The sequence below is a fragment of the Grus americana genome, chromosome 22, assembly GCF_028858705.1.
Source record: "Grus americana isolate bGruAme1 chromosome 22, bGruAme1.mat, whole genome shotgun sequence".
Taxonomy (NCBI): Eukaryota; Metazoa; Chordata; class Aves; order Gruiformes; family Gruidae; genus Grus; species Grus americana.
Genome location: NC_072873.1, coordinates 2,885,596 through 2,896,877, shown reverse-complemented (window position 1 = coordinate 2,896,877; position 11,282 = coordinate 2,885,596). Strand labels below are relative to the sequence as shown.

The following is an 11,282-nucleotide window of genomic DNA, read 5'->3' as shown; positions in this document are numbered from 1 at the left end:
GCTCCGCCTCACGGGGCAGCCGCGCGCGCTCCCGGTCACGGCCCCGGGCGAGGGCGCGCGCATCCCCCCCCGCGCGCGCTCCCGCCGCCCCAGACTCCTCAGGAGCCCTCGGCCCCCCCCAACCCCCGGGAGCACCGGGGACACCCACCCACCCCCCCCACCCCCGCTCTGGAGCTGGGGGCTGTCCCGGCTGCAGCGCACCCCGCTCGGTGCGGGCCCCCCGCCCCGGTGCTCCCCCCCCCCCCCCCCACCGGCCCCCGTGCTCCTTTGTCCCGGGGTCCTGCTGCTGCCCCGGGGGGGAGCTGCTCCGGCTGCAGGGATGGGGGTGCAGAGGCTTCGCTGTGGGGTCACCCGGATGCGGGGGGACGAGCACCATCCCCGTCCCCTCACCTGCCCCGCTGGGGCTGTGAGCGTCACTGGGAAGGGGGACGGGGACAGTAGTGCTGCTCCCCGGTCTGGGGACATGAGGACAGTCCCAGGGGGTGTGGGGGGACAGGTCTGGCACTGAGAGACAGTCCTGGGGTACGGGGACAGTCCTGGGGTACAAGGAGAGTCCTGGGGTACGGGGACAGTCCTGGGGTACGGGGACAAGTCTGGGGTATGGGGATGGTCGTGGGGTATGGAGACAGTACAGGGACAGCCCTGGGGTACGGGGACAGTACAGGAACAGCCTTGGGGTACAGGGACAGCCCTAGGGTACAGGGACAGCCCTGGGGTACGGGGACAAGTCTGGGGTACGGGGACAGCCCTGGGGTACGGGGACAACCTGGCAGCATTCACTGTGTCCCCAGTGAGGTGGCCCGGAACTGGCGTTTGACCCCCACCCTGGGCACAAGCCACTGGTGCACCTCTCCCTGCTGCTCGGGGTGCTCGGGGTGCCCTGGGAGCATCGCAGCCGTGACGGGGACCCCACGCACACCCAGCCGCACCCCGACCCCCCCAGCCTGGCAGAGCAGAGCATCACGGCCGGGAGCAGCCGTGCCGGGGGGCCGGGACATGACCGCTGCGTGGGGCTGGTTCTCCCCACCGCGTCCCCATCGGCCACCCCATCCCGTGCTTTGCCACCTGCAGCCCCCGAGGGAGGAGCAGCACCCAGCCGGGCCGGAGAAGGGTCCCCCCGGTGCCAGGGGGCCGGGGCCCCGTCTGCCCAGGGGTGACGGCTGCGTGGTGACGGGAGTGGGGAGCCAGCCCACCACCGCCACCCCAAGCCAGGACAGCGGCCGCCCCAGGGGAGAGCACGGTGGGGCCGGGGACAGCACGTCCCCCACCCCGTCCCCAGCCAGGGGCACCCCACGGGAGAGCAGCCGCCTCGGGGTCCTCACCCCACAGCCCCCACTCGGGGTCCCGCGTGGCCGGGGCCTGCACGGCCCACCTTGAGGCGAGGCAGACTAGAGCGCACTGCCTCCCGCGGGCCCTGGCCTGGCCCCGAGCCCCACAGGCCGCCGGAGTCCCCGCACCCCCCCGGGGCTGGCAGCCCGCCGGGACACGCCGTGCACGAATGTGTGTGTGGGGGGGATATATCCCATGAGCCTCTGCGGAGAGTGCCCGAGGGGGGGATATATCCCATGAGCCTCCTGCCCTGGGGGACTGTATCCCATCATCCCCGCGGCCGGCGGAGGCGCTACATCCCATGGTGCTCCGCGCCGCCACCGTTTCTGGGGTGGGCCGGAAGCGGCGGGGCCGGGCCGGGCGGCGATGGCGGCCGGCGGCGCAGCACGGGCCGCGTTGCTGTTGCTGCTGGGTGCAGCGGCGGCGCCGGGCCCGGCCCGGGGCTCGCAGGGAGACCGGGAGCCGCTGTACCGCGAGTGCCTGGGCCGCTGCGAGCGGCAGAACTGCTCGGGGGCGGCGCTGCGGCACTTCCGCGCCCGCCAGCCGCTCTACATGGGCCTGACAGGTACCGCCCCTCCCCCCAGCGCCCATTGGCTGTCGGGCTGGGCCACGCCCCCACGCTTGGCAAGCCCCGCCCCTCGTGGAGACCGCGCCCACTCCGAGGCCACGCCCTCCCCGCAGAGGCCACGCCTCCGCAGCGGGTTGCTGAGCGGGCGGGGCTGGAGCGTGGGGCCGCACTGGGAGGCACTGGGGAGCACTGGGAGGCGCTGGGGAGCACTGGGGCTGGGCTGGGGAGCACTGGGCTGTCCTGAGGCCTGGCTGGGGGGGTGCTGGGCCGGGCTGGGAGGCACTGGGCCTGGTTGCGGCCAGGTTGGGGGGTGCTGGGCTGAACTGGGAGGCACTGGGTCATGCTAGTTCTGTACTGGGGGGTCACTGGGCCGTGCTGGGGCTCTGCTGGCGGGCGTTAGGCCATGCTGGGGCTGTGTTGGGGGCACTCGGGCTATATAGGTGGGTACTGGGCCATGCTGGGAGGTGTTGGGCTGCGTACTGGGCTGTACTGGGCCGTGCTGGGGATCACCGGGCCATTCTGGGGGAACACCGGGCCATTCTGGGGGAACACTGAGCCATACTGGGGGCCACCGGACTTTGCTGGGGGAGGTGCTGGCCTCTCTCGGGCCATTGTGGGGGTCACTGGACCATTTAGGGGGTCACTGGGCCATACTGGGGGTTGCTGGGCCATGGTGCTGGCAGTCACTTGGGGAAGGCCCGGGTGCCCTGCCTGCGCCCAGCACAGCGGGGGTCCCCCAGCCACGCAGGGTGAACCCCACCCAGCTCACCCGAGCTGCGTCCTGGCACTCCCAGCGCCCGTCATGGTCTGACCGTGCTGCCTGATGGTCCATACTGGGAAGGACTGGGAGCAGGAGTGGAACTGGACTCAGTGGCCAGGGCAGGGGCTGCGCTGGCCACCCCCTCTCACTGCTCGTCCCCTGGCTGCAGGCTGGACCTGCCGCGACGACTGCAAGTACGAGTGCATGTGGCTGACGGTGCGGCTCTACGTCCAGGGCGGCCACAGGGTGCCCCAGTTCCACGGCAAGGTGAGCGGGGGGAATGGGGGGGGGGGTCTGGGGGTCTCCCGTTGCCAGCTGACGCTGTCGTTCTCCCTTGCAGTGGCCCTTCTCGCGGTTCCTGTTCTTCCAGGAGCCGGCCTCCGCCTTCGCCTCCTTCCTCAACGGCCTGGCCAGCTTCGTCATGCTGCTGCGCTACAAGGCCGCCGTCCCCCCGGCCTCCCCCATGTACCCCACCTGCGTCGCCTTCGCCTGGGTAAGCCCTGACCCCCCCCCCTTCCCCTCCCCGGAGCGGGGGCTGTGTTGCGCCCCACGTCCTCGCTGCTCCATCCGGGAGTCTTCTTGCAGCCCCCGTGGTCTCCCCTCGTCGCAGGGGCCCCCCAGGATGATGGGAGGAGGCTTTGGGGGGCACAGCCTGCACTGGCGGAGTGGTACTGGGCCGGTGGCGCTTCCCGGGCATCCTCTGCCAGAGCGTGGAGTCTCGAGGGCTTTTCAATAACCAGCTGATCAGCAAACCCCGCACAGCTCTGGCTGCTGCCGCTGCCCCGGCCGCCGGCGCCTCCGCATCCAATTTTCGGGGCACTCATCTTCCCTAATGAGGCTGACGAGCTGCTGAGGGGGAACGTGACCCAGGCGGGGAGCTGGCACTTAGCTGGCAGCGGGGGCCGCTCGGTTTCTCCCTCCCCGATTCGGGTTTCCTCCTCTCATGTCGCCTCTCCCGCAGGTCTCCTTAAACGCCTGGTTCTGGTCCACCGTTTTCCACACGAGGGACACGGCTGTGACGGAGGTGAGTGGCACCCCCAGAGCCGGCGTGACCGCAGGTTTGTCACCCTCTGTCCCCAAACCTGTGCTGGGGTCCTGTCGTGCCCCAGGCCTTGTTCGAGCTGCCAGTGCGGCTCACCCAGCCCCGATCCCGCAGAAACTGGATTATTTCTGCGCTTCGGCCGTCGTCCTGCACTCCGTGTACCTGTGCTGCGTCAGGTGAGCCCTGCCAGCGCCGTGGGGCCGGGCGCTGGGGACGCCGGCAATGGCCGGTCCCCGGGGCCGTGAACAACCCCTTCCTCCTCCTCCTCGCCTCCTCAGGACGCTGGGGCTGCAGCGGCCAGCCTTAATCAGCATCTTCAGGGCCTTCCTCCTCCTCTTCCTCGCCTGCCACATCTCCTACCTGACCCTCGTCCGCTTCGACTACGGCTACAACATGGCTGCGAACGCGTCGATCGGTGAGGTTGGGACTTGGGGTGGCGGGGAGGCCGTGCCTGCGGGCTGGTGCTCCCCTCTCCCTCTGTGTGTCGTCCCCCCCCCCCTCTTTTCCCCTCCCCAGGGCTCCTGAACCTGGCGTGGTGGCTGCGGTGGTGCCTGCGGAACCGCCCGCGCCTGCCCCACGTCTGGAAGTGCGCGGCCGTGGTGCTGCTGCTGCAGGCGCTGGCGCTGCTGGAGCTCCTCGACTTCCCCCCCCTCTTCTGGGTGCTGGACGCCCACGCGCTCTGGCACATCGGCACCATCCCCCTCAACGTCCTCTTCTACAGGTCAGTGACACCCCCCCCCCCTGCTTCCCCCCGTACCCCCCGGCACCCCTCTGCGTGGAGCTGCGCCCCCTCCCTGCAGGGTGCTGGGGGTCCCCTCTTAAAATAGGGGTGCTGGGGGACCCAGTCTTTCCCACAGGGTGCTGAGTGCTTCTCGAAGTTGGGGTGCTAGGGGCCCCCCTGTTACCAGTGGGGTACTTGGGGGTCCCCACTCTTGAAACTGGGGTGCTAGGGACCCCACTCTTGCCCACAGGGTGCCCGCCTCTTGAAATTGGGGTGCTAGGGGCCCCTCTGTTACCTGTGGGATACTTGGGGATCCTCTTGAAACTGGGGTGCTAGGGAGTCTCTCTTGCTCACAGGGTGCTTGGTGCCCCCCTCTTGAAATCAGGGTGCTGGGGGCCCCTCTGTTACCTGTGGGGTGGTGGAAGGACCCTGCTGCTCCCCAAGAGCCCCAGGTTCTGGCTGTGCTCAGTGGGAGTTTGGGGGCTCCCCCCTGCCCAGCACTGACACCCAGAGGGGGCTTCCCCCAAGGCTGGGGGGCTGTGGCACCGTGGCCCCCCCCCACCGCAGCCCCCACCTTTCCTGCTCCCTCTCCGCAGTTTCCTGATGGACGACAGCCTCTACCTCCTCAAGGCCAACTCCGACCTCTTCAAAGCGGACTAGAGCTGCCGGGGCGGGGGGAGCGCAGCCCTTCACCCCCCCCGGGGTCCTGCCCTGTCCTGTGCCAAGTGAACCCCCAGCCCCCCCAGACCCCCTCGGCCACAGGCTCCTTCCCCCAGTTGCCTTCTGAGGTTTGTTTTTCTCTCCAGGCCCCCCCCCATCTCCCCTCTCTGGGGTGCCGTGGTGCTGGGCCCCCTCCTTGCTGCTTGCACGGGGGCCAAGGGCAGCCGAGCCCCCCCGGGCCCCCCCCGGCTGCCGGTGCTGAGCTGGGGGCCCTCCCTGCTGTGGAGCCCAGCAGCCGCGAGGTGGCAATCGCTGCTGGGGGTGGGGGGGGGATGTGGGTGACGGGGGGGGGGGGGCAGGGGGGGGGAATTGTGTGCACATGGCGGGGGGGGGGGGGCCCTTGCTCAACCTGCTGGCTGGCTTTTGCGGGGGGGGGGGGGGGGGGGGGGGGGTGATGTGTGGGGCTGGAGCCGTGCCTTGGGGCTGGGGGTGACCCCCACCTCTGCCAGAGGGGCTGTGACCCCCCCAGGGATGCCCCTGTGCCCCCCCCCCCACCTTGCCTGAGCGTGCTGTGGGATGTGAATAAAGCTGAGTTCAACCTGGGCCCTGCCTGGCTGTCCGTGTCCCCCCCCGCACCCCTCCCTGCCCATAGGCACCCTGTGCCTGGCCACGCTGTGTCCCCCCCATGCCCCACCGCCCCCCCCCCCCCGTGTGCCCTACCACAATGTCCCTGCCCACCCCACCGTGTGCCCCCTTGCAGTCACCCATGGTGCCCCATTTCCCACCCTGGTCCCCCCCCTCCCGTGCCCCCTGTGTGCCCCCAATCCCCCTGCCATGCACCCCCTGCCCACCCCATTGCACACCCCACCCTCAGCCTGGCCTGACGCCCCCCATGGCAGCCCCCCGGACACCCCCCCCCCAACAATGCCAGGCTGGGCTGTGCAGCTCGGGCTTTATTGGGGGCAGCCAGGGCAGCAGTGGGGCTGGAGTGGGAAGGGGGGGTGTCAGGGACACGAAATCCAGCTTTTGGGGTGACAGGGGTGGTTCTCCCCGCCCGGGGGGTCCCTTAGGCCTCCAACGGCTTCTGCGCGTGGGCGAAGAAGACGCCGTCGACGTCGTCCACGCCGGTGCGGAGGGCGGGCGGCATGGCGTAGGAGCGGAAGTCGCGGAGGGCGAAGCCGATGCCGGCCAGCGCCGCGCGGACGTCGTCCTCCGCCAGCGGCACCACGGGCAGGCGGGCGGCCCCTGCCAGGTAGAAGGACTCCCCTAGGGCCCCCAGCAGCAGCGCGTGGCCCCCCGGGCGCAGCAGCGAGCCCACGTGCGCCAGGGCCTGGGCGAAGGCGTCGCGGTCGGGGCTGACGGCCTCCAGGCAGAAGGCAGAGAGCAGCGCGTCGGCCGGCGGGTGCAGCGGGGCGCCCAGCGGGTCCGGCCGGTGGACGTCGATGGGCAGGATGCGACGCAGCCGGTCCCGCAGCCGGCGCTCCTTCTCCTGCCAGGGCTCCCTGCGGGGAGGGGGGTGTCAGCGGGGACCGGATGGATGGATCCCCTGGGGATCGACCCGGCACCCGCAGGGATGTGGGGGCAGGATCCTGCGGGGATCAGCCCAACATGCAGAGGGACACAGGGCTGGGATCCTGGCAGGGATCAGCCTGGCGCTCGCGGGGACACGGGGACAGGATCCCACAGGGACCAACTCAGCACATGCAGGGATGTGGGGATGAGATCTTGCAGGGATCGACCCAACATCCACAGGGATGTGAGGATGGGACCCTGCAGGGATCAGCCCAGCGTCCACAGGGACGTGGGGCTGTGATCCCATGGGGATCTGGGACATGATCTTGCATGTGCAGGATGTGGGGCTGAGATCCCATGGGATTTGGGGACATGCTCCTGCAGGGATCAGCTCAGTGTCCACAGGGATGTGGGGCTGGGATCCCACGGGATTTGGGGACATGCTCCTGCAGGGATCAGCTCAGTGTCCACAGGGATGTGGGGCTGGGATCCCACGGGATTTGGGGACATGCTCCTGCAGGGATCAGCCCAGCCTCTGTAGGGACACGGGGCTGGGATCCCATGGGTCATGCAGCCGTGATCCGGCAGGGATCCCACCCGCACCAGGTCCCCCACTGCCCGGGGTCCGTTCCCCCCCCGCCCCGCAGCCCTACCCGCGTCCCTCGATCTTGCAGACGTGCCGGATGAAGGGGCTCCAGTCGAAGGTGCTGGGCTCCCCCCGCACCCAGCGCCCCAGCTCCTCCCGGTTCACCGCCAGGTAGTCGGTGGCCACGATCTCCTCAAAGTGGTCGCAGGCGCTCAGCAGCTGGTAGATGGTGGGGCCTGAGCCCACGTCGATCAGGGTGCGCCCGTGGATCTCACCTGGGGGGGGGGGCAAGACATGGGGGGGTCCCACAGCAAACCAGAAACCAAGGGGAGGGGGCAGGGGACAACTGAGGGCGTCCCACCCCGGGAGGAAGCCAGGGAGCAGGGAGATGGGTGGGGAGCAGGCAGGGTGGGTGCTGAGCTGCTCTCCTTCCCCCCTCCCCGTGCCTCAGTTTCCCCACCCTGCTGCAAAGCGGCGGGCTTCCCCATCACCCCTCACCGCTGGCGAAGGTCTCAGCCAGGCATCGCAGCTTCCAGGGCACCACGAACTCCTCGGAGGAGAAATCGGCCCGGGGGGGCAGGTAGTTGTTCTGCAGGTAGGCGTGGGGGTCGAAGCGCTCGTAGCCCTCCCGGAGGGCGGCCAGGCTGCTCATGGCGAGGGGCTGCGGTGGCGGCACCCGCCCGCCCCCAAACCCGCCTTATATCCCCGTCCAGGCTGGGGCGGGGGGGGCTGTGGTGAGCGATGGCCCTGCCCGGCGCGGAGGTGATGGTGGCCATCCATCGTGGATAACCAGGTTAGCGCCAGCGCCCCAGGGCCGGGGGGACGTGGCTGGGCGCCGGTGCTGCCGGATCCGGCCCTGCGCTGAGCAGTGATGCTCTTCTGCCCTCCCTGAAATGGGGGGGGGCAGGATCCAGGAATCCTGACTCCAGTCTCTGCATCCTGAAGCTTTTGCCACCACCGCCCCCCCCCCCCCCCGAGATGTGGGTGTCCTGGCTGTGACACCCCACCCCACCCCCCCCGCCATGTGCTGCCCCAGTACCGGCTCTGCCCACGGGTGTCCCACGGGATGGGGATGGGATGGAGCTCTCCCTGATGCCTCCATCACCAGTGAGCTGAGCGTGCCAGACCTCAGCCCAGCCCCTGGCAGAAGCCAGCACCACCAGCTCTGCCAGCTGCCAGTGCGCCCAGTACTCTGAGATAAGGAGCAGGATGGGACCCGCTTGTGGGATTGGGGAGAGGGGGTGGGAGGGGCGGGTTAAAGATCCTGAATCCCTTCTGTGCCGGAGCTGTAGGAGGCCAAAGGTGGGGAGAAGGGGACAGGATGGGGAAGGGGCTGGGGCCGGGGTGGGCACAGGGAGGGGACAGGGACTGGCGGTGGCCCAGGGACAGCAGGATCCGGGCGGGAACAGCTAATCTGGGTGCTGGCGCTGGGTCCGTCCCAGACCCTGGCACCGGCTGGGCTGGCGGGGGGGGCAGTTACATAAGCAGAAGGTTCCCGCCCCCCCCCCCCCCCCCCGCCAAGTCCCCCCCCCTAAAACCTGAGCCGCTGCAGGATGCTTGGGTCCCTCCAGCTGGCACCAAGGCGCTGTGCCTCAGTTTCCCCCATTCCTCAGCAGGGCCCCGCTCCCCTTAAATCTTGCCCCCTCCCCACACCATCTCATGGGGGGGGGGGGGTGTCTCATAACCCCCACCCCCCCACACCCCCCGCCAAAAGATGCCATCGGGCCGGGCTGGGCATTTTATTGCCATACAAAGACCATCGTTTGTACAACCCCGCAGAGCCACCCACCGCAGCCCCCCCACCCCTCCACAGCCCCCCACCCCCAGGGCCCCGTTCGGCCCCGGGTGGGAGGGGGTCGCAGCATTCCACGTCCTCGCACCTTCTTCTCTTTGCCAGGGAAACCAAATCGCGGCCGGTGCTGCCAGGAGCCCCCCGAACCGTGGGTGCCCCGTCCCCGCCGGCCCCCGAGCCCCCCCCCGCTGCGGGGTGGGGTCCCAGGCGTGTGGGAGCCCCCCCCCACCTGCCTCCCCCCCCCCCACCCTGCGCTGCCTCTTCGGGGCGGCTGAGCGGACCCAGGCGTCCGGGCCCCCCCGCCGCCCCCCAGCATCAGCCTCCTTGCGCTCCCGCACCCCCCCGCGCCCCCCAAATCCCCGGCCCCGCCGCCCCCCCCTCAGCCCCGCTGGGCCTCGTGGGAGAGGGAGCGGGACAGGGTGCGGCGGATCCCCGGCTTGGCACCGCGGAGGTCCGGGGGGGCGAAGAGGGGCAGGGGCAGGGTGCGGGCGTAGGGCAGGAGGTGCTGGGTCAGGGGCTGCCCCAGGCACCCGAACCGCAGCACCCCCCAGGGCGAGCGCTGCTCCAGCACCCGCACCTCCCCGCGATGCTCCAGCGTCTCCCGGCGCTGCTCGTCCACCTCCCGCCGGCACCACCTGGGCACGGGGCGCTCATGGGACCCCAACGCCCCATAGGGGACACCCACCCCCACCCCGCGTCCTGCTCTGCCCTGCTGGGGCCACCCCGTCCCAACGGGGACCCCCGGAGACCCTCATGTCCCACATCACCCCGTGGGGACCACCCACCCCTCGGAGGTCCCTGTGCCCCCCCCCCCCCCCGCCCTGCCCCGCCGCCACTCTGGAGACTCCCACAGCCTCACCAACCCCACGGGGACCCTTGGAGACCCTCCAGGACCTGCACAGCCCCACGGGGACCACCCCACCCCACGGGGACCCCTGGAGACCCTCACATCCCTCATGGATCCATGCGGATGCCCAGCCTCCCCCAGCCCCGTGAAGCCCCCCCATCTCCCCACAGGAACCCCCAAGACCCTCCCAGTCCCCCTCGGACACCCCTCTCCACCTCCCTGGATCTGCCATGACCCTGCAGGGACCCTTGGAGCCCCTCACAGCCTCTGGGGAACACCCTCCCCCCCACCCCCCCCCACCCCCCCCCCCGAGACCCCTGCAGCCCCCCACATCCCCCATGGCCCCATCGGGACCCTTGGAGCCCCCCCATAGCCCCAAGACCCTATAGAAACCCCACAGCCCCTGGGGACCCTCAAGCAACCAGTGCCCCCCCATGGCCGCAGCACCCCAAGGACCACCATGCCCCCCAGCAGCAGCAGTGCCCCTCACCCCTCCTCAGGCCGGGTGTTGAGCTCCAGGTCCAGCCACTCGGCGCTGAAGGTCTCACGACGCCCCATGTCCTCCTCCCGCACGTGGCATCCCAGGCGGGCGCCCGAGAGCAGCCCCCCGCTGCGCACCACCACGCTGGGCCCCAACATGTTGCTGCTGCCCCCCCCCCGCCCACCCACCCCGCTTATATGGCCCCGCCGAGGCTATTTTGGGACTTTGGGACGTGTCGCTGGCACCGCGGGGACGGGAGGGTGCCAAGGGCCCCCTCGGGGCAAGCGGGGGGGGGCAGTGGCACTGAGGACACGTGTGTCACCCCGTGTGTGTCCGGCCATGCTCAGCCCCATGCGCCCACTGGCCGCTTGCCACCCCGCGGTGGCACCCCCTGCCCTGGGGGGGGATGCAGGGCAGAGACACCCCCCCCCCAGCAACATGACCGCTGGGGGCACGTCCAGCCTTTCCCTGCGGCGCTGGCCCCGCGGACCAGCGAACACGACGGACCCTGGAGACGTTAACAGCTCTGCGGGTGCCCAGTGCCAACGCAGTGGCGTCGTGCCACCCCTGTGCCACCCCTGTGCCACCCCTGTGCCGCCTGGCCCGCGGTGGCCGCTCCCCTCGAAAGGCCGTTGGGGTCCCATCCCAGGGACAGGCTGTGCCGGGCCAGCGGGCAGGGGGGTGCTGGCCGCAAGGTCCCCCCCCTCCAGCCAGGCTATTTGTAGGGCCAACAGATGGGGGCTGCGAACAGACGGGCGCTCGCCGGGTGCCAGCACTCGGGGCTCACGTGGTCACGGCTGTTGCCCGGGCACACGGGGGTCTCCAGTCCCTTCTGGGCCCCCACCCTGCAGCCATGGTGGTCCCAGGCCCTGGGGACTTCTGGGGAAACTTTTGCCTGGGGTGACCAGTGCAGATGCTCCGTGCCAATGGCCAGGAGCTGCCAGTGCCACCATGGGATGGGGACAGCAACATCCATGGCCGGTG

At 70.6% G+C, this 11,282-nt stretch overlaps 3 protein-coding genes across 6 annotated transcripts; 1 reads left to right on the top strand and 2 right to left on the bottom strand.

Annotated features, from left to right (window-relative positions):
- The first annotated feature begins 1,645 nt into the window (after positions 1 to 1,645).
- Positions 1,646 to 5,430, top strand: PGAP3 (post-GPI attachment to proteins phospholipase 3). 2 transcript variants are annotated; one of them, XM_054801952.1, is made up of 8 exons: positions 1,646 to 1,894; positions 2,827 to 2,924; positions 2,998 to 3,150; positions 3,619 to 3,681; positions 3,814 to 3,875; positions 3,978 to 4,114; positions 4,216 to 4,420; positions 5,017 to 5,430. In XM_054801952.1, the coding sequence occupies exons 1-8, from the start codon at positions 1,696 to 1,698 to the stop codon at positions 5,078 to 5,080; spliced, it is 981 nt and encodes a 326-aa protein (XP_054657927.1). In that variant the 5' UTR covers positions 1,646 to 1,695; the 3' UTR covers positions 5,081 to 5,430. The 2 variants fall into 2 exon arrangements, 1 of the variants encoding a protein (XP_054657927.1); XR_008573938.1 differs by lacking the exon at positions 5,017 to 5,430 and having other exon boundaries at positions 3,767 to 3,875; positions 4,216 to 4,356.
- A 600-nt stretch (positions 5,431 to 6,030) lies between these two features.
- On the bottom strand, positions 6,031 to 8,663 carry PNMT (phenylethanolamine N-methyltransferase). Of its 3 annotated transcripts, none has more exons than XM_054801656.1 (3): positions 7,677 to 8,663; positions 7,269 to 7,453; positions 6,031 to 6,578 (listed from the first exon to the last, which is right to left on the bottom strand). In XM_054801656.1, exons 1-3 carry the CDS (start codon positions 7,828 to 7,830, stop codon positions 6,147 to 6,149), a joined length of 771 nt encoding a protein of 256 aa, XP_054657631.1. In that variant the 5' UTR covers positions 7,831 to 8,663; the 3' UTR covers positions 6,031 to 6,146. The 3 variants fall into 3 exon arrangements, with proteins under 3 accessions (XP_054657631.1, XP_054657630.1, XP_054657633.1); XM_054801655.1 differs by having other exon boundaries at positions 6,031 to 6,582; positions 7,246 to 7,453; positions 7,677 to 8,661; XM_054801658.1 differs by having other exon boundaries at positions 6,031 to 6,582; positions 7,246 to 7,453; positions 7,639 to 7,817.
- Positions 8,664 to 9,227: 564 nt separating this feature from the next.
- Positions 9,228 to 10,477, bottom strand: TCAP (titin-cap). Its single transcript, XM_054801761.1, has 2 exons — positions 10,308 to 10,477; positions 9,228 to 9,605 (listed from the first exon to the last, which is right to left on the bottom strand). The coding sequence occupies exons 1-2, from the start codon at positions 10,454 to 10,456 to the stop codon at positions 9,350 to 9,352; spliced, it is 405 nt and encodes a 134-aa protein (XP_054657736.1). The 5' UTR covers positions 10,457 to 10,477; the 3' UTR covers positions 9,228 to 9,349.
- Positions 10,478 to 11,282: the final 805 nt, after the last annotated feature.